Genomic DNA, 21,926 nt, shown 5'->3' with positions numbered 1-21,926 from the left:
GGTTTCCTTTCTGACGCTATAACTTCAGAACGCACGAACCGATTTCCACGGTTTTGCATTCGTTGGAAAGGTCTCGGGCTTCGTGAGTAAATAATTCGACAAAAATCCGACATATTGCAGGTACATCATAATATCAGAATATTGACAGAAACGTTGTGAAATGTCGAACAAAACTTTTTGTTTACAGTCCATGCTGGTGCTGCCGTCTAGCGTAAAAATATTGCAATAATGTCATTTTAAACCTAGTTTTATTAATTAAGATATATTAAAAATAATTGTTAAAATTATTGAAAAAATTTTTAGGAAATTTTGGTTTGCCAGTTCTGTTAAAATCCATTTTACCCGGGTTATTGGAAATGGAGGTACGAAAAGGGTGGAGGGAACACCATTTCAATCAATTCGTCAGTGATTTGATTCCACTCGATCGAAAGCTTCCTGATTTTAGAGATACAAGGTAACTATGAAAAATTGATTCTTACTAAATTACTCACACAGAGGAAATTTTTTAAAACGGCCTTATGCTACGAATAATAAAAACTAAGGAAACGTAACTCCCATACTTCAATCGTTTTGAATTTGGTTCTTTTCGCACACTAAAATAAATATGACAATAGCTACGAAAGACTACATTCAAATTGATAAAATAAAGTTGTTGACAATAATTGTCACTTTTATAATTACACAAAATTTTTCCATGTATTCGGGTCTCTTTTTGCATGAAGTATGCATGTATTCCGGTCACATTTTGTAGAATGGGAACTAATTTTTTGACAGTTTTTTTTTTTATGAAATAAGGGGGCAAACGAGCAAACGGGTCACCTGATGGAAAGCAACTTCCGTCGCCCATGGACACTCGCAGCATCAGAAGAGCTGCATGTGCGTTGCCGGCCTTTTAAGAGGGAATAGGGTAATAGGGGAGGGTAGGGAAGGGAAGGGAATAGGGGAGAGTAGGAAAGGGAATAGGGTAGAGGATTGGGCCTCCGGTAAACTCACTCACTCGGCGAAACACAGCGCAAGCGCTGTTTCACGCCGGTTTTCTGTGAGAACGTGGTTACTTTTCCTTGGTTTTTATTATTCGTAGGCCCTATGCCACATAGCACATAATTATAATGCTGTCTTATTTCTATAGGCTCTGCTCAGGAAAAGGCAAACTTTTAGTAACGTTAGCAGCATTAGGTCTTTTTCAAAAGTCGCTCTATGTGGTGACATAACTTACATGATATCCATACTTCCATCCATACTAATATTATAAATGCGAAAGTGTATCTGTCTGTTTGTCCGTCCGTCTGTCTGTCTGTCTGTCTGCTACCTCTTCACGCCCAAACCGCTTAACCAATTCTGCTGAAATTTGGCATGGAGATACTTTGAGTCCCGGGAAAGGACATAGGATACTTTTTGTCCCGGAAAAATGTACGGTTCCAGCGCGATAAACGAGTAGGCATTAGCGCAACGGAGTTGCAGGCGTCATCTAGTAATATATGTACGAGTTTCTAAAAATCCCCGAGCTTTACTTGTGTTCCATTTCAAGGTGTCCTCAAATTTTCTCAAGAAGTTTGCCAAAAGCATCAGTAATTATAACTTTCCACAACGAAGCGTGGTCTACTTTACTGAGAACTGTACATTCTGTGATCAATAGAACACCTGAGCATCTGCTAGAGAAGATCATACTAGTTGATGATGGTTCCACAATGCGTAAGTATCTAGAAGACTTACAACTTACTCACTTCTTGCTCGTTGTACACATTGCGGCCACACATAAGGCCAGTATATTACTCGTATTTTGGGCCAACATTGAACGTATACAGGCCTATCTGGCCTTATTGTTGGAAATGATATTCCGTACCTACTCTTCACTTTGGCCTAATGAGCTGGCTCAATTCGGCCCAACGTGTACAGAGGGTTATAAAAAAATTTAGCCTTTGTTTAATTAGTCGACCGAAACAAGATACTTCTAAATTCAAGCATGCCCGTAAATTATAATACATTTCATAAAACATAATAATATTCTATTTTCAATAAATCTCTTACTACATTTTTATAAGAGATTCTTCGGTTCAACTGAGGAAAATCGATACAAACATGATTATCTACCTGAAAGACCACAAATGGAAGCAATATAACATAAGGAAATAGAGGTTCTATTATTCTTTTATCGAGGAAATGCGAGGTTATTATTTGAATCTTTGTTTCATAACCATTTAACGGTGTAGCTCACCTTAAAGACCGTCTTGGGGAATATATTGGAGTGCTGGCAAAAGTTACTCTGATACGGACGACGCGACGAGAGGGACTGATAAGAGCTCGCATTTTGGGCACCAAACACGTCGACTCGCCCGTTGTAATTTTTCTCGACAGTCATTGCGAGTGTACTGAAGGTAATTTTGTTGAATATCTAACTCGAATCCAAAAAGTTGCGCAACTTTTTGGATTCGAGTTTGATATTGTTTGAAATTTCTTTTTGAGTAATAATGAATACGTAAGTGGAAAAAGCAGGTAAGCAACAGTTAAAGAAATGACGTTTTTCTGCGTAAATGGTGGCTTTAGGCCGGAAAAATTACTTGAAATAAAAAAAAAATGGATTTTATTTGTAGCCAGATATATTAGCCAGACGATGAAGTAAATAAGTTATAAGGTTTATTATAGTTTTAGGGGAAAAAATGAGTAATTGTACAGTTATAAAATGTTACTCATCTGGGCCCGTATCATTATCTTTGTCACTTCCACGCAGTTTCCACGCCTCTATCATGCCTCTATCATGAGCTCTTAAATCCATTCTCTTTACGTCCTCAAAGTGACTGACTGTCTTTTTGGTACTATGAGCTCTATTTTCCAGTGATTTTCCAGCCAGCCAGCGGTCACGTGACACAAAATGAGCACAAAACCATAGACAAAACACACTGCTCCATTGTGAACTGAGTAGTATTTTTCGTATTATGACCAATTATGACTACCACAGAGTAATGACAACATTATCTGACATAAGCTGGCTTGCTCAAACGTCAAAATTAGCAATTCAATAAACGCCAAACAATATTAGCTTTTACTGAATTGTTTACATTTTAGTATTTTTTTTAATTAATATTACATACTTATTTAGTGTTGAGTTACATTGCTATTTAGTTGGTTAGTTACATAATAAGCTATTTTAGTGCATAGAATATTTATTTTAGTATAGTAAAATAATTACTAGTAGGTAAAAACTAAACATTCGAAGTGTTCGGGAAAACGATTATTCTCAGGTTAATCACGAAGTGATAGGTACATAAGTGAAGACGCCTTATAGACCTTTAGTATTTAGTAATCTATTTAGTATTAGTGAGGTGTCTTAGAATAATAACATAAGTGAGGTGTAGTAGGTATATACTACAATATAGGTTAACGCAACAATATGTTTTGTATTTGTGCGATGAACTAAGACTGCATTGGTTAAGTACACAAGAAACACATGATACAAGGTATAAGGAAACACAAATGTTGTGTATAATTACTGTGAAATATGAATTTTCACCAAAAATCTACAGTGCCATCTATAGTTTTTGTGTTATTACACAAACTATTTCCTTGTTAACCTGAAAAGTATTTTTGGTAAATATTATGCATGATAAACATTGCACCAAAGAGGTTAATTTAAAGGCACATTACTTACTTTCTCAATAACAAGAATTTTGTGAAAACAAACATTGTAACTTTAGATTCATGTAAGTATAACATGCTCCGGATAAACATTGACACACACAAACTAGAAAAGTTAAATTGAAAATATTAAATCTAAATTAGCTAAATTCTCATATGCACTTTTTCATTTATATTTTATAACTTCTACTCTTGACTGCAATATGGTATGTACAAAGGGAAAAGTGTAACAGTCACTTACTCAAAAATAAAAATAAAACCTACGTCATCTAAGTACTTTTCCAAAAAAGACCTTACTTAACAAAAATTGCATAACTAACATACCTACTTATTGTTCATGAAATATATTATTATCATAGGAACTTATATTATTATTACCAAAATAGTTTTGTACCTCAATAAAAATAATATTAATTTTAATTATTAAAACTACTTGGGGACTTAAGGCTATATTGTTAAGTAAAAATGTATAATTTATATGTTTTAATTCTTAGGGACCTATCAGACAGAGAGTGGTCACAATATGTTCAAGCATTCTGTGGTTGAGCGTTCAGTCACACAGGAGAAATTCTGATGCGTTCAAAACGCCCCTTGTGTGAAACGTGAGTATCTCTATATATTATAATTTATAAGGTAATACAATACAAAGAACGCAAAACTGACCGCTTGACCGCTGTCTGTCTGAGAGATCCCTTAAGGTAATTTCCTATAGTTTAAAGGCAGAGTTTGTAATTGTGTATACTAATTGGTTTGGCAACAAAAGTCTGAAATTATAATATTGTTTTTATCTTTCATCAAAGGAGTTCATATTTGAACTCCTTTAATAATAATCAAATATTTACACAATGGATATTTTATTCAACTTTTTTTATTTTAAGTGACAAGGCGGAAAACTTGTTTAAGATTTCCGCTGTATAAATATAAATAAATAAGTAAATAAATATATATTTAAAGTATATAAAGAGTTGTTTTAACACTTTCCTATCTGATACTAGGTTAATAATAAGATGTTAAGACAAATACAGTATTGATGAAAGCTGTGTGAATATTCTTAATAAGTATATAAGTAATATAGCTACATTTGATCTAGACAATAAATGAAAAAAACATTTAAAAGCAAGTTTTTATTAAATTTATTCTAGTTTTTAAGCTTTTGAGTGAATGTATTGTTATCTTCCTTTTAGGATTTTATCATCATTCCACTTGCAATTATTGGTTTCTTCTGTAGCAACTAGCAACCTGAAAAATATTTGGATCAGCGTACACAGTACTAATAATATAAAATGCCTTACAATTTGTACAAATGCCTTACAACATACAACAAAGCATGAATAAAGGAATAATAAACTTATAAATTGCCTGTTTATGTTACAATTTAAAGTACCCATTTGAAAGCTCAAAAAACGTACCTAGTTCAAGTTCAACTTACGTACGTAAACATGACGTAAACTATATTGTTGTATTGCAGTAATGCATGTAATACACAAGTTTGATGCATTCCAGACTTTTTTAATTAAGGATAATTAACGAAATACTTTGCGAAATACGATTATTAAACTCACGAAAGTCATAACTCATAAACTTCATAAAGAGTAATTACCTATGTAATTTTTTCTCTACTTTTTCTTCTTCTTTTTTATAACGGCCGACACAGTAAGTTGCCAATGTCAGAGAACTAAAGAGAGCTCTATAGCCTGTCAAGAAAGTGAAGAAATTAAAAAGTGGCAACATCGTAGTGTCATCCCTTTCAAATCAATCTAATAAAAAAGAGATGACACTACGATGTTGCCACTTTTTAATTTCTTCACTTTCTTGACAGACTATAATACCGTAAACTAATACCGTACCTACCTATATTATTATTATAGTGTACCTTCTCAATCATACTATAAATATAATTAATAAATAAACATAAAATTAAGTACGCCATTCCAATTAACAAATTATTGAGAATCAGTGTTGCAACACTCAAATTATTAAAAATTGCCGCCAGAAATACTTAAAGTGGGGATCTAATGAAGTGCAATGTATAAATGTTAAATATTAGAAAAATAAATTCGTTGTGTATTTTAAGATTAATTTATGATAAAAAAATCAAAACTTTTTATATAACTGAATTTTTCATCTTGAGTTACAATTTCTCCGTTGGTCCAAATAACACTTACGCCATTCCCTTCAAATCACAAATTATTGAGATTTTTATTAAGTGCATAGAACTTGTATTTAAAAACAAATTTTAAATAATTATTTTTTCTCCAACTTTATAATCGTCCCGGTTAGACAGTGTTGCAACATTTAAAATATTTACATTTGCTGGGCGCCTTTGCAAATTAAAGAATTAAGAATCTATTTACTATGTACCTATACATATTTAAAATTTAAATGACGAACGACGGCTATGTTATTATACAGTAAAAAAATAAATCCCATAAATTATAATGTGTATAGTTATATTTTTACATATTGCAATGCGGTACAATTTTTCCGTTCGTCATTGGCTATGTCCTATAAATAATATGTGTATTTCTTAAAAAAATTGTCGTTACGTCAAGTTTAAACGTTGACGTTTTCAAATGTCACCTACATGCTCGTCCATTGCACGTCCGACGGTTAAAAAATATACTCCATTCATAGACAACCAAACTGGGATAAATCCAGTCAGAAAAATGATAAGTTGGCTGGATAATGCCTGTGTAGCGATATTTGTTATATGTACGACAAAATCGCTACGCTTATCGCTTCCGCGCGGCGCGTGTCCGTCTCCCTTACAACCGGTCGCCGAGCGCGCCGGCTTCCAGAAACGACGAGCGCACACGCCACTCCGCTGTAGGCTCTCATACGCACCGCCTGTGTCCCTTGTACTTAGACATTTAGCTTACGTAGTTCGATCATTTTGTCATTCCTCATAATTACACTTCATATTTTCATTTGTGCTTTTCCATACTGTTTTTCTGTGCTATTTCTTTAACTTCTCATTTCACTGTGCTTGATCTTTACTGTGTATTCATCCTCATAATAAATTTCATTCTGTAAGTATTTCATCTTGTTTCCTTTCATCTTTCATATTCATTTAGTGTTAAGCGCTTCACGCAATATATACCTATCCTCCTTATTATTGCTTACATATCGGGTTCGAATCCCGATAGCGGAGTATATTTTATAGTTATATGTAAGCCGTAGGGGATAAATATTATCAGACATACAGACCGACAACCTTAGTTCCGAACTTAAGTACAGACAGACAGATCGACAGTTAGGTGGGGTAAATATTCTTTAGGATATTTGCCTCAATCCTACAGTGGTGACCTTCCGACGATACCCAAGGACATGCAGGACGAAGCGGGCGCAAGCGACAAGATGGCGGGCGAACAAGGTACCGCGACCGACAGAATGGCCTGCGGACACATTAACTCGGGCGAAGTTTATCGAGTGGGCGTACGCATTCCACCATTTTGGCCTGAAGAACCTGAAGTGTGGTTTGCGCAGGTGGAATCGCAATTCACGATATCTGGCGTAAGTAGTGATGCTACTAAATTTAATTTTATAACAAGCCAGCTGGATCAAGAGCATGCCAGAATTGTTAAGGATATTATTGTAGATCCACCGTCCAGCAATAAATATGAGAAACTGAAGTGTGAATTAATAAAAAGAATTTCTCAATCGCGCGAGAAAAAAATCTTGCGTTTACTCCAGCACGAAGAGTTAGGTGATAGGACGCCCAGTCAATTTCTTCGGCATTTAAAAAGTTTGGCGGGACCTGATATTCCGAACGATGTTTTGCTCACGCTTTGGTCGAGTAGGCTGCCACCACACGTTCAGGCTATTGTTGCGTCACAGCGGAAACAGGATTTAGAGGAGGTAGCGGATCTGGCAGACCGAGTCAACGACATAGTACAACCACAGGTCGCTAGTGCTTCTGCCGCTTCGCCGAGCTCCCTGGAGTTGAAGGTTGAGGCCCTTACAAAACGCTTGGAGAGGTTAACCCACAGTAGCAGATTCTCGCCACGTTCTCGTTCACAGCATCGCCATCGCAGCCACTCACGCCATCGCTCACGATCCCGAGAACGCCCCGACGGTCATCCCCATTGCTGGTACCATTTTTCTTTTGGCCCTAAAGCTAGAAAATGCAAATCCCCGTGCACTTTCATTCCGGGAAACGCCAAAAGCAGTCACTAGAGGCCGTCAGCGGCTGCTACCAACAACAAGGCCGACTCTTCATAACTGATCGGAAGTCCAAGGTACAGTACCTCATTGATACCGGGTCTGACTTGTGTGTCTTCCCAAGATCAGCTGTTCGAGCGCCTGCTAACACCAAGTCAACCTACGAGCTGTTTGCTGCGAATGGTACAGTAATTTCGACGTATGGATTTATTAATCTCAAGCTCGATCTAGGACTTCGTCGTGCATTCGAATGGCGGTTCACTATTGCTGACGTCACTAGGGCTATTATCGGAGTCGACTTTTTAAGTTTTTACAACTTGCTTGTCGACTGCCGTAACCAGAGACTGGTAGATGGACTCACATCTCTTTCTGTGTCCTCCCCTCATCAACCTAGCAACGACAACATTGCGTCAGTACGTACTGTTTACGACGACTCTGCTTACCACCAGTTGCTTCGTGAGTTCCCCAATATAACTCGTCCAGCTGGTAAAGACAGAGTTATCAAGCACAATACCGTCCACCACATCAGGCGGCCTACCACAACCTTTCCTAAAACTATCATGTTTCCAGAACACTTTGTTGTAAGATTACAATAACCTTACTTTGATTCGTACCATGAACTTTTTAAGGTGTATGAAAACAATCTTGTTTTATTCCTGCTAAGTGATGGGAAAGAACGAACGATATCAAATTATTTGTTTACATTTATCAATGGGTGGAAGCGAGATAAGCAACTATGAAGCGCTTTGTTCCTCTCACACGATTGTGTAAACAAATGAATTGTCATGGGTGGAAGCGAGATAGCAGCTATAAAGCGTTTTGTCACTCTCACACGATTGTGTAAACAAATGAAGTGTCTAATTAGTCTAAACAAATGTAGAAAAAACTTATTAGTGACTGTAGAGAATTTGAATGGTACTAAACATAAATATTTCAATAAATTAAACCGATTCAGCGCTAAATTGTTAACAATAGGAATTAAATCAAATAGTTAAATTGTTGAAAAACTAATGCTGAAACCCAATTAAGACGTGAAGTGTTGTTGTGGTACGCTAAAACAAAAAAGTTTTAAGTGGTGTGTGAGTTGCGCGACTTTGAAGACTGTTTCGATATTTTCTATTTTAAGGTAAATAGAAGGTACGTAAATATTTAATTCATTGGTTATCTCAAAACAAAAGCCGTTTTTTATGTACATGGTAAACTTTAAATACAAATAAAGTTAAGACTTTTCTTGTTAATACATAATATGCGTAATTTAAAGTCGTACCGTACTCAATTTTCAAATATAATTTTACTAAAAAACAGTAAAAAATGCAAAACAATCTTAAAAAAGTTGATATTTCACAGCGGATTTAAGATCGCTAGTTTGACGTTAAAGTAATCTTGCTCATCTGTCAAACGGTGTCAAAATGGAGCTCATGGTACGCTGAGAGCGAATGAATCGGGACATGACGTCACAAAACGTCTTGACGGAACAATCATAAAGTAATCTTACTTTTAAGAGGTGATGGTACGAAATCATAAAGTAAGATTAAAATAATACTGCTATAAGAGGTTGTAGTAGGCCCCCTGGACTACTCCGGGACCACCTGTATCCAGCCACCCTCGTCGTTTGGATCCTGAACGACTTGCTATCGCCAAGAAGCAGTTTGAGGAGATGGTGCAGAATGGTACAGCACGACCTTCACAGAGTTCATGGTCTTCTCCGCTACACTTAGCCAAGAAGAAGGATGATGGATGGAGACCATGCGGCGACTACCAGGCTCTGAATGCCCGCACCATACCAGATTGCTACCCAGTTAGGCACATACAAGACTTTGCCTACCACCTGGCTGGGAAGCGCATCTTCAGCACCATCGATCTGGTAAAGGCTTTCAATCAGCTGCCCGTCTGTGAAGAGGATATCCCGAAGACAGCCATCACCACGCCGTTCGGAATGTTTGAGTTCCCGTATATGACCTTCGGTCTCTGAAATGCGGCTCAAACATTCCAACGGTTCATCGATGAAGTTCTCCAGAATCTCGATTTTACTTACGGATTCATCGACGATATCCTGGTGTTCTCCGAGACTGAGGAGCAGCACAAACAGCATCTGAAGCAGTTATTCCAGAGGCTCGAGGATTATGCTATCCTTATCAACACATCGAAATGTGTATTTGGGCAGTCAAAAGTTACTTTTCTCGGCTACACAGTTTCTGCAGAAGGCATTAGCCCACACGCGACAAAGGTGCAGGCTATTCAAGATTTCCCTCAGCCGAAAACTGTGAAGGAGCTTCGACGTTTCCTGGGGATGGTAAATTTTTACCGTCGCTTTATCCCCAAAGCAGGAGCTTTTCAAGCACCACTAAACGCTCTTCTAGCGGGCCCCAAGGTCAAAGGTTCGCAACCCATCAACTTCACTGCTGATCAGCTGCAAGCTTTTGAACTCTGCAAGAAGAGTTTGTCAGAGGCTGCCATCCTGTCATATCCAGACCCAAGGCTCGAGCTGGCTATTCAAACCGACGCTTCAGATAAAGCCATCGGAGCTGTACTGCAGCAGAAGTCGGAGGAAGGCTGGCAACCCATAGCTTTCTTCTCCAAGAAGTTGAGCCCAGTGCAGACCAAGTATAGCCCGTATGACCGCGAACTCCTGGCGATATATCAGGCCATACGGCATTTCAGGCACATGGTGGAAGCAAGGACGTTTACAATTTACACGGACCACAAGCCACTTACCTTCGCTTTCACTACACGCCGTGACAACTGTTCTCCTCGCCAGTTCCGGTATCTCGACTATATCAGCCAATTTTCCACTGACATCAGATTCATCGGTGGAACGGAGAACTGCGTGGCTGACACCCTCTCGCGGATAGAAGAGGTGGGACTGACTCTTGTCGACTACAAGTCGTTGGCGAGAGATCAAGAAAGCGACCCGGAACTCCAAACCTTGCTGCAGTCTGGATCATCGCTTCGTCTGGAGAAGATGAACGTGCCTGGCACTGATGTCGTCGTTTATTGCGACACGTCAACTCCACTTCCTCGGCCCTACATCACACCATCGCAGCGACGTCATGTATTCAAGACCTTGCACTGCTTGAGCCACCCAGGAACTAAGGCGAGTGTCCGCCTCGTCACGGAGAGGTTTGTTTGGCCTGGGGTCAAGAAGGACTGTCGGCAGTGGTGTCAAGAATGCCATGAGTGCCAATCTAATAAGGTTGGACGGCACACCGCTGCTCCTCTCAAGCAGTTTAGTTTACCGACAGCACGTTTTCGCCATATTCACATGGACATCATTTCCATGCCGCTGAAGAATGACTTCAGATACTGTCTGACAATTGTCGACAGGTTCACGCGTTGGCCAGAGGCTTACCCACTACGTGACATCACCGCGGAATCCTGCGCAGCTGCATTCATAGCTGGCTGGGTCTCCCGTTTTGGATGTCCCGAGAGAATCACGACTGACAGAGGGCGTCAGTTCGAGAGTAGCCTATTCAAGAATTTGGCAAATCTCCTAGGAGCTACTCATCACACCACGACGGCGTATCACCCTGCTGCCAACGGACTCGTCGAGCGTCTTCATCGACAGCTGAAATCGGCGATATCTTGCCACTCTACGACCAACTGGGTCGAAACTTTGCCGATAGTGCTTCTGGGCATTCGGACCGCCTGGAAGGAAGATCTGCGTGCGTCATGCGCAGAGCTGGTTTACGGAGAACCTCTTCGCTTGCCGGGAGAATTCTTCTCAACGAGCTACCCCAGCACCATGGAGGACCTGTCGGAATTTGGGAATCGTTTACGCAACCACCTCAGCAGATTGAGCCCTCAAGCAACATCATGGCACGGGAACCGTACATTTTACGTACCGAAGAACTTGAAGGATGCTACCTACGTCTATCTTCGCCAAGGTCCGGAACGCAAGACTCTGCAACCAGCTTATCTTGGTCCCTTCAAGGTCATAAGAAGAGGTATTAAGGCGTACGTCATCGAAGTTCAGGGACAAGAGCAGACCGTGACCATCGATCGCCTCAAACCGGCCTACGTGACATCGGAGGGGTCAACACCTTCAGAGAAAACGTCATCTCCAGCTGAAGACACCACACCGATGACCACGACGACTCCGGAGCCAAAACGCACCAGAAGCGGTCGAAGGGTTAGATTCCCAGACTACTATCGTCCGTAGTCAACGGACTCAGCCGGGGAGTACTGTAGCGATATTTGTTATATGTACGACAAAATCGCTACGCTTATCGCTTCCGCGCGGCGCGTGTCCGTCTCCCTTACAACCGGTCGCCGAGCGCGCCGGCTTCCAGAAACGACGAGCGCACACGCCACTCCGCTGTAGGCTCTCATACGCACCGCCTGTGTCCCTTGTACTTAGACATTTAGCTTACGTAGTTCGATCATTTTGTCATTCCTCATAATTACACTTCATATTTTCATTTGTGCTTTTCCATACTGTTTTTCTGTGCTATTTCTTTAACTTCTCATTTCACTGTGCTTGATCTTTACTGTGTATTCATCCTCATAATAAATTTCATTCTGTAAGTATTTCATCTTGTTTCCTTTCATCTTTCATATTCATTTAGTGTTAAGCGCTTCACGCAATATATACCTATCCTCCTTATTATTGCTTACATATCGGGTTCGAATCCCGATAGCGGAGTATATTTTATAGTTATATGTAAGCCGTAGGGGATAAATATTATCAGACATACAGACCGACAACCTTAGTTCCGAACTTAAGTACAGACAGACAGATCGACAGTTAGGTGGGGTAAATATTCTTTAGGATATTTGCCTCAATCCTACACCTGGAACAATTCAGTTTCCGTGAATGGTCATGATACACCCCCAGTTGTAAAGTGAATTGTTCTGTTTCGGTATCATAATACACTTTTATTTCTGAATGGATGTAACCTGTAATAATTGTCCTGGTTCTTCCACTCACGTCTTTAATTGATGTTTAAGATACTAATGAAATTGATTATTATATACATATAATGTTATTATTGACATATATTATTGACATATAATGGGAAACTAAACTACGAAGGTGCTGCAAACGGATGTCACCAATCCGAAACTTGTACTCGATTATTTACTTGTGCCACTGTATTTTCTCCAATACAAAGAAAGTCCTTCCTACTAGCGTCTATAATCCGAAACTCGTGGTGTTTTTACTGGACTTGTACTATTTTAATAATTAAATATTATAACGTATAGTTTTTTCTCGTTCCCTATTAAATTTTTCAGGTTGGCTTGAACCTTTGCTTGAAAGGATAGCAGAAGATTTTACTATCGTTGTCAGTCCAACGATAGACCACATAGATGCTAATACATTTGAATACATAGCTCAAAAATACGTACAAATCGGTGGTTTCAATTGGGACCTAAAATTTATTTGGAGGCATATACCGAAACATAAATTTCAAGGGAACGAATATAAGCCTATAACTACACCTGCCATAGCTGGGGGATTATTTGCCATTAGTCTTGAATTCTTTAAAAAGATCGGTTACTACGACGATTCCTTTGAAATTTGGGGAGCTGAAAATTTGGAATTGTCATTCAAAACGTGGATGTGCGGTGGGTCTATGGAAATAGTGCCGTGTTCACACGTGGGACACGTTTTCAGAAAATCTTTTCCATACAAAACGGGAAGATCGATGCTCAAGAATTATTTGCGCTTAGCAGAGGTATGTTCTAATTTGACTAAATAGTTTGTATTTATATACAAAATATGATCGTACTAAAATATGAGCATTCATTGTTTTATCATTGAATACTTATTTAAAAAGGTTATACGCCTAAAATTATGTAAAATTCAAAAAATAATAAACACTCAATAAACAAGTGTAAGTATTATAATAATAATTTTAAAAAGTCGCTTTTGAGTTCAGTAAGTTATTTTTCGATAAATTACTGAAATGACGAGTCTTAAGATTTGAAGCTTGATTGATATTTAAAATAAAACGTGCATACTGAACGAATCAAATTTAAATTACTTACTTAAAAATATTTTCGTTATAAGTATTTCCAAAATTCATATTTATCAGAGATCCTTTTGTTTCCATTATAATATTAAATTCTATCAAACTTCATCTCGGAGAGAAACTGAATTGAACGAAAATACCTCGGGAGTCGAGACTCGAGAGTCGAGACCAAAGGGTCAATTATTAAGCTTAAATGTTGATGCTGCTAATTATCTATCGAAATTTAATAATTATTAAGATACAGTTAGTTTTAAATTATTATAGAAATAATTGGCCACGTGCGTGCGCAAGGGTTACGTTCCATTATAAAGCAAAAATAGGAAAAATATGAGTGTTTTTGTATGGGCTCCCATACAAAAACACTTATATTTTTTCCTTAATTATTAATTTTATTCAAATTTTATTATGAATTACTAAAGTACAAATAAAACTAAGTGATTTGTGAACATTTAATGAAATAAGATTTGTGAACACTTCAGGTTCAGGCTATTTATTGTCATTTAAATTGTCATCGTTAATAACAAGCAAAAAATTATAAAAAAATCACGTTTGTTGTATGGGAATCTTTCTTTAAATATTAAATTTATTTTGTTTTTAGTATTTGTGGTTATAACGGCAATAGAAATACATAATCTCTGAAAATTTCAACTCTCTAGCTATTACCGTTCTTGAGTTACAACCTGGAGACAGACAGACGGACAGACGGACAGATAGACAGACAGACAGACATATAAGTCTCAGTAATAGGGTCCCGTTTTACCCTTTGAGCACGGAACCCTAAAAAAAGAACACTTACGGCCGCAATGATGATACTTAACTTTAATTTGGTGAAGATTTTAACCGTTTATTCTCTATGAAACTCTTCATGAATTTAAAATTATATGTAATTCTGTCTGAGTTCAGCTGCTATGTTTACAATTGATATTTATTTTCAAGGTATGGATGGACGATTACGCGAAATACTTTTACCAAAGAATTGGTGACCTCAGGGAAGATTTTGGCGATGTGTCGGAACGAAAAGAACTTCGGGAGAAACTACAATGCAAGTCTTTTGAATGGTATTTGAAAAATGTTTACCCTGAACTGGAAATACATACGAATGTGCTACAGTATGGACAAGTAAGATACATACTAATAATATTATAAATGCGGAAGGGTGTCTGTCTGTCTGTCTGTTACCTCTTCACGCCCAAACCGTTGAATCGATTTTGCTGAAACTTAATGTGGAGATTTTAGTCCTGAGAAAGGACAAAGGCAGAATCCTTTGTCCTTTCTCCCTTTTAATAAAAAATATTTTATCCTGGAAAAATGTACGGTTCTTGCGCCGTAAAAGAATATTAGCGCTACTATTTTGGAAGAACAAACCAAATACTTAAGGAGAGATTTAATACACATACAGTGCCACATCGGTTGTAATAAAAAAAATATAATATTATTATGTTTAGCAGTAATTGCTTTATTCTAATGCAATAAACACCAATACAGAACTTAAATCATAATCTAAAATTGATTGCTGTAAAACTTTAATAACATCGTTATTTTGTACCTGGAATTGTTTATTTCATGTTTCAATATCTTATTAAAACATTTTATTCTAATTATCTCCTAACATACAAGAAATATCATATAATTAGATAATAACTAGATTTTATTGCCTCGAGCAGAGTATTATCACAAGAAAAATTAAATAAATTGTATTTATTTTCTGTGGTAATCATAAAAAAGACAATCTACGTTTACTTTCCACTAGCCTTTTAGGATTTCGTTTTCACTGAGTGAAAACGAAATCCTAAAGTAAATCCTAAGCTGTTTTGTTTTGAGCTATGGCCTATGACGTGACGTCATGTTGCAGCTGGGGTTCGCGTAGTGCATAATATTATATTCTTTAGCTGGGGTGAGAGGAAAATAGTTACTTGAAACTTTTTATTGATAATATTAAATTTAATACTTCTAAATCATTGTTTTTAACGTGTTTTGCCAATATTATATATATATTATCATTTTATTTAAGTAGGTACAGTTTATGTAAGTATACAAATTATTTGAGCATATCTATTTTATCTAATTATTATGCATTTACTTATAAAGATTGTTATATATACTATTTTATTCTACTTAATTAGTTTGCACGCCAGTGTGCATCTGTCGAGCGAACGACAACAAGGCTCCACAGAACACCAGGGATCGCGGTGTAGGTACTATACCGCGATCATCACCTGAGTGGGGTCCTTTTCGGCAGCATTCGCATTACACTACATTGTGTTTTGTACCCAGATAGATATTAAAAATGTGTATTATAATGTCCGTCTGATTGTTTTTTTCTTTGTTTTTTGTTTTGCTATGTTCTGTTTTGTAATGTGGTGTAATGTGTTTACATGTTGAATAAATGTTTATTATTATTATTATTATTATTATTAAAACAATCAAAACACCATACAAGGTATTATAAGAAACTGACGTAGAGCACCTACTCCCAAATTAATAATGCGTATGCAAATCTTTGCTAATAATTGTCGTAATCAAGAAAACACCCGAATCTAAGAAACGTAAGAGCCCCAAACAATGCACTTGCAGTTTGCACCTTGTTCAAAGGAAATAGAAGTAAAATCCATACTAATATTATAAATGCGAAAGTGTGTCTGTCTGTCTGTCTATCTGTCTGTTACCTGTTCACGCTCGAACCGCTGAACCGATTTTGCTGAAATTTGGCATGAAGATACTTTGAGTCCCGAGAAAGGGCGTAGGATAGTTTTTATCCCGGAAAAATGTACGATTACCGCGCGATAAACTAATTTTGGCGCAACGGAGTTGCGTGCGTCATCTATATATATCTATATATATTCCTAAAACTAGGTGTCTGTCTGTTACCATTATGAATTACGATGGCGGGATTGCGATTCGAACTTGACCTTTTTCAGATACATGACACGCGTGGGATTTGTTTGGACTCCTCAGTAAGGCCTATGGATATGCTTGGTACCGTTGATCCTAAGCCCTGTCATGGACACGGCGGTAACCAGGTGAATATTAATCCTAGGCCTAATCCTTTTTTTCGAACCGGTCTAAGCTACTCGTCTGGTTAGAGCCTAGGCGATTCAATAACTAACGTTTCTAACGTAATTAGCTGCGTACTGACCAAGCGAGCAGCCTCGCGCGACAGCCTCGCGCGGCAGCCTCGCCCGACAGCCTCGCGAGGCAGTTGCTTGGTTCAGGACGTGCCAAGTGAGCGCGGCAAACGTACCGAGGCGCCTTTGAGCATCGACAAAAACCGACAACGTTCCTCTCGGGCCGCGGCACGCTAGAGCGAGGCAACGCAAGCGTTTCCCTCGGGCGAGGCACGTCCTGACCGACCGAGCAACTGTCTCGTGAGGCTGCTCGCTTGGTCAGTACACGGCTAATAATGTAATACAGCGAACATTTTTCACATCGACGCCCCCACCGAATAATCAGACAATGTGCTATTGTGGGGTTTTTGCTGTTATACGATTTTTGGCATCTAGAAGTCAAAATACATCATGTGAATTTTTTTCAGAATTTTTCTGTGGATATTTACAAAGATATAAAAAATTATGTGTTTATTCCATAACAATACTTAATATTGTATTTTACACCAAAAACTGGGCAATAGGCTATTGCGAAAAAATATGTCAAAACGAATTCACGATAAACTACTATTGCATGACTATTCGGGTAAATAAATTGCTGCCTACTGCACACTTCCACTCCTGCGCATCTCACTTTCACACTCCTTCCACTCAGGTAGGCGCTGATCACCCGCCTCAGGTTCCCCAGACACCTAACTTCAGCTAACCGAACCTTTACAGCTGGCCACCAAGCATTGTCGAAGGCCCTCTCTGTGTCCAGCGGTACCACAACAGAAATTTTCTCCTTCTCTATCTTTTTTTCTGATGTGGTTCAATAGCCTATAGAGGGCGTCTTCAGTGCACCTTTGGGGCATAAAGGCATATTGGTTGGGTTTTATTTTAGACAACTTGTAGAATCTGAGTCGGACGACCATCATATCGCGGTGATCATCTCAGTCCACTCACCTCCAGCCTCTCAGACCAGCATCAGATCAATCATCGCAGAGGACATGACCCAAGAGTCAGGAATTGTCGGACTTTCTTCATTTTAGATAATAAGATTGTCTGACTGTCCCTGGCTAGCTTTTTTGGATGTCTTAAGTCGTCATAGACGTAAGAACGACCAGCGGTCGTTTTGGAAGACATCAAGTGGTAAAGTCCTTCCTAATATTCGTTAAATTATGTACATTGCTCATATTTTTATTTTACACTTTACGGCTATTGTAGGAATCCGTCTTCTTAAATCTTCAGGATATATAATCATAATATTATGTTTCGATTTTTGTAATCCACATGCGGGTTTTCTTACAAACAAGGATGTATGGGCAATACTTGCTACAAAATAAACTAGTCGTGACCGATAAGCAGCGAGATCTGTTACTTAATTAACGAGAACGTATTTAGATACCTTCTTCTTTCGCAAATACTTCTAAGAAGTGCTTAAAACTGTCACGACAGCACTTGTTACAGTTTAACGCATGCAAGCAGCTGTCAGATAGTCAAACATTATTCGTGGAAGTTGTCCTGCAGGTCCTAATGGGACCCAATTGAGTTTTTACTTAGGAATGCGATTGCTAGCTACTATAAGATGTGCTGTTATAGTGTGTTGTGTGAATATTGTATTGTATTGTAACTTGAGAAGTTTTTAACATAGTTTTGATCCTGATGACATTGAACTGTATTACAATGTAGACAGAAGTCGACGATTAAAGCACCGTCATATAAGAAAGGCCTATGATGCTCTCGGAAGACTGTCTAAAGCAATTTCCTGCCATTATCATTCATTTTATTAGAACATAATATGATATTGATTATTGTGACACCAACTCTGGTACTCCGGTGGCGATGAGGGTTATGACTAACATTTTAATTAACTGCAATGACTATAAGTACTATTAAAATGATAGAGCCAGTCTCCAGAGTGTATTTTTTTGAACCAACAGCTGTTTCAATTGCAAGAATGTCATTTATGTCATCAGATAATGAATGTATTAAAACAAAAATACATATTATTTTTAATTTATCTATAGTAGAAAATCATTGGAAAAAACGACAATGACTATAATTATAAAGTGTACAATATTTTTTAATCACCGAATAGTAAAGTAATAGGTGTTTACCAATATTCTTATCCCAAACAATTTCCCCGAATAGTATTGCAATGAGATATTATATGTGCATTTTATTGAAGTCGAAACGCAAAATTACCCGAATACTCATGCAATAGACAATAATGATCAGAGCTTGACCTACTCCAGAACGATAAGTTGCGTTTTGCTTTATTAAAAAAAAGACCTTCGGTGGTAATTAAATATTGTTAAGATAGCAAGATAGGCAAAAAAAATAGCTTTCATTTATGATATAAAAAGTCTTTGATGCTTTTTTTGACGGAGCTATTAACAAATTCAGTTTTTCGGCTCTCCTGAACATTTTCATTTTTACGATTGTCCGATTATTCGGTGGGGGCGTCGACATAGCTACTAGACTAGCAAGGTCAATGACCGCTGGTGCCTTGATTCATTTTGACTTTAATCTCAAAACTTTATATTTTGACTTACTCTTCACGCACAAACCGCTGAACCAATTGTGTTGAAATTTGGTATGGATATACTTTGAATCCCCGGAAAGGACATAGGATAGGAGGTGGTAGGCCTCATGTAGACGCGACGTTCTAAAAGTGTTAACTTTGTTAACCTATTTAGAAATAAATATTTTGATTTTGATTTTTGATTTTGATATTTTGATCTCTAAAAAACGTGTATGGTTCCCGGGCGACAAGTGAATTCCTGCTGACGTAATCTGGTATTATAAAATTATGAGACTGACCTCGTGTATACTATACTAATAATAATACTATAATATTTTTTTAGTTCTGGCAATATACCACCGATCGTAGAATCAAGCGAGACGACAAATGTTTGGACTATAGTTTTGATGCGCTCCTACTCACAAATTGTAGAGTAAACGCCGAGACACAGAAGTGGATTTTTGAAAATAAGGTATACGAACTATAGTATAGATGTGAACTATTCTACTACTAATAAAAAATTACAATAATGAAGCACATAACAATTTCATAGTTAACAATAACATGAAGCATAATTTGTTTCGATTCGTCGCATACATAGTGATTATATTATTCTCTTCTACGAATAATAAAAACTAAGGAAAAGTAACTCCGTCAAAAAACATGATCCACAATACTTGCCAAAAAAGTGTACCTTAGGTACACATTTCAATACATTTGCAATATTTAGGTGACCTTGAGCGGTACTAGGCTGACGTTACATGACAGATCAAAAGGAACCAAATTTAAAACGATATTAGTATGGGTGTTACGATTCCTTAGTTTTTATTATTCGTAGATTCTCTTTAAGTCTCATGGATGTAGTTTATTTTCTATTGTCAGGTTTTGACAACTTACGTTTTTTTTTCAGACGAAGCACCTACGACACGTTTTAACGAAGAATTGTCTGAAGAACGCCTATTTTAACGACAGTCGTCGAATAACAGTGGACAAATGCTACGAGGAACAGTCACAAGTTTGGATTATAAGCTAGAATCTAGATCAAAATTTAAAAGACTTTGCTGTCCATCCGTCTCAGGCTTTACTGATTGGTTCACACTCGGTGTTTCCGGCCTGGAACACCGAGTGTGAACCAATCAGTGCGGCCCGTTTACGACAGGACTGCCATGCAGTCCTGCCGTGAATGGGCCCTTTCAAGTAGCGATAGTTGGAGTTTAAAATGTCACAGATACAAAATAATGTCTGTTTATATAAAATAAAATAAATATTTAAGTGGGGCTCCCATACAAAAAACATGTATTTTTTGTTCTATTTTTTACTCCTACTACTGGTACGGAACTTTTTGTGTGCGATTCCGACTCCAACTTGGCTAATTTTTCATAAAAAGTCTTTACGGTTAGTAAAGCAATACTAACGAGAAAAGTAATCATAACAATGTCACTATTTATATTTGAGTTCAGGTGTTAAATAGGTGAAGATGTTTTAACACCTGAGCTAATTAACGTCTCGTATAAACCAAATATATCACATGAATATTTCGTATACGCCATCTTAGGCTCAACTCACACTAGCGCAGAGTAAAAGCGACGCGTCTCACTTTTTTCCTACAGCATCTCTGTTGTTCTATTTTTAAGTACAATTTTCTGCTACGCTAAAAATATTGGACCATTCGCTCATCGACGCTTACATATTTTCATAGCAGAAATTTGTAGATAAATAATAATAGAACAATAGAGATGAATATGCTTTTGCCAAAAAACGTGACGCGTCGCGTCGCTTCGGCTCTGCTCCAGTGTATGGAGAGCATTACTATTTGCGGCGCGTTCAAATCTGAGTTTCTATTTTAACGAGTTCAAGTCGAAGTTCTACTGTAGAGTTTGCGAAAAAACGCGAGCGGATGTGCGTATTTTCCCAAAAGCTACAGCAGAAAACGCGCTCGTCTGAACGCGCCCTTAGGCTGGCCGCATACGCACGTTTTCCGTTTTCATTTTCCTAATGTGGAATTTGGATTTGGAATAACGTGAGACTAGTGCAAACGTTCGTTTTTTTACGTGCGAATTCGGTCCGTTCGGAAAAAATCAAACGTGTGCGCCAGTTATATTATTTTCTACTGATTCCATGCATTTGGATTTCCGAATACGGAAAACGAATTCAGAAATCGTATGCGGAAAACGTGTCTATGCGGTCAGCCTTAAACGGAAAAACAGCGCTCTGTAAAGAATTCCCAGCAATTTGTTTGTCTGAAAGCTTTGGCTTAACTTAATTGTAGGCATTAAAAATAAGGAGGAATTATTTGCGTTGAATTTCTCCTAATATTTTTCCTTTTGGAGCGTGAAAAATGTCGCCCGAAAATATAGCTGAAATTAATAAGATATTAAGTTGTCACTTTGGACTGAGTGTATTTTTAATATTGTATTCAAATGGTAATAAAAAGGTCCTTGTTCAAAACAAGAACTCCACTTTTCATTTACGAGCAATTTTTATTTCATTCGAGGCGCTTTTTCTTTTGTAATTGAAATTGCGTTAAAAACAATGATGTTTTTATAATAT

At 37.7% G+C, this 21,926-nt stretch overlaps 1 protein-coding gene across 1 annotated transcript; it reads left to right on the top strand.

Annotated features, from left to right (window-relative positions):
• The first annotated feature begins 356 nt into the window (after nt 1-356).
• LOC121733335 (putative polypeptide N-acetylgalactosaminyltransferase 9) lies at nt 357-20,409 on the top strand. The gene is made up of 8 exons (XM_042123551.1): nt 357-454; nt 1,529-1,692; nt 2,211-2,375; nt 13,027-13,469; nt 14,703-14,885; nt 16,685-16,786; nt 19,720-19,848; nt 20,287-20,409. Exons 1-8 carry the CDS (start codon nt 357-359, stop codon nt 20,407-20,409), a joined length of 1,407 nt encoding a protein of 468 aa, XP_041979485.1.
• Nucleotides 20,410-21,926: the final 1,517 nt, after the last annotated feature.

The sequence above is a fragment of the Aricia agestis genome, chromosome 13, assembly GCF_905147365.1.
Source record: "Aricia agestis chromosome 13, ilAriAges1.1, whole genome shotgun sequence".
Classification (NCBI taxonomy): domain Eukaryota; kingdom Metazoa; phylum Arthropoda; class Insecta; order Lepidoptera; family Lycaenidae; genus Aricia; species Aricia agestis.
This window is presented reverse-complemented; position numbering and strand designations above follow the sequence as displayed.

Coding starts and splice junctions, on each gene's coding strand:
- LOC121733335 (XM_042123551.1), top strand. CDS start 357: ATGGAGGTACGAAAAGGGTGGAGGGAACACCATTTCAATCAATTCGTC. Junction 1,693..2,210: donor TGATGATGGTTCCACAATGC/GTAAGTATCTAG, acceptor TTAACGGTGTAG/CTCACCTTAAAGACCGTCTT. Junction 19,849..20,286: donor AGTGGATTTTTGAAAATAAG/GTATACGAACTA, acceptor TTTTTTTTTCAG/ACGAAGCACCTACGACACGT.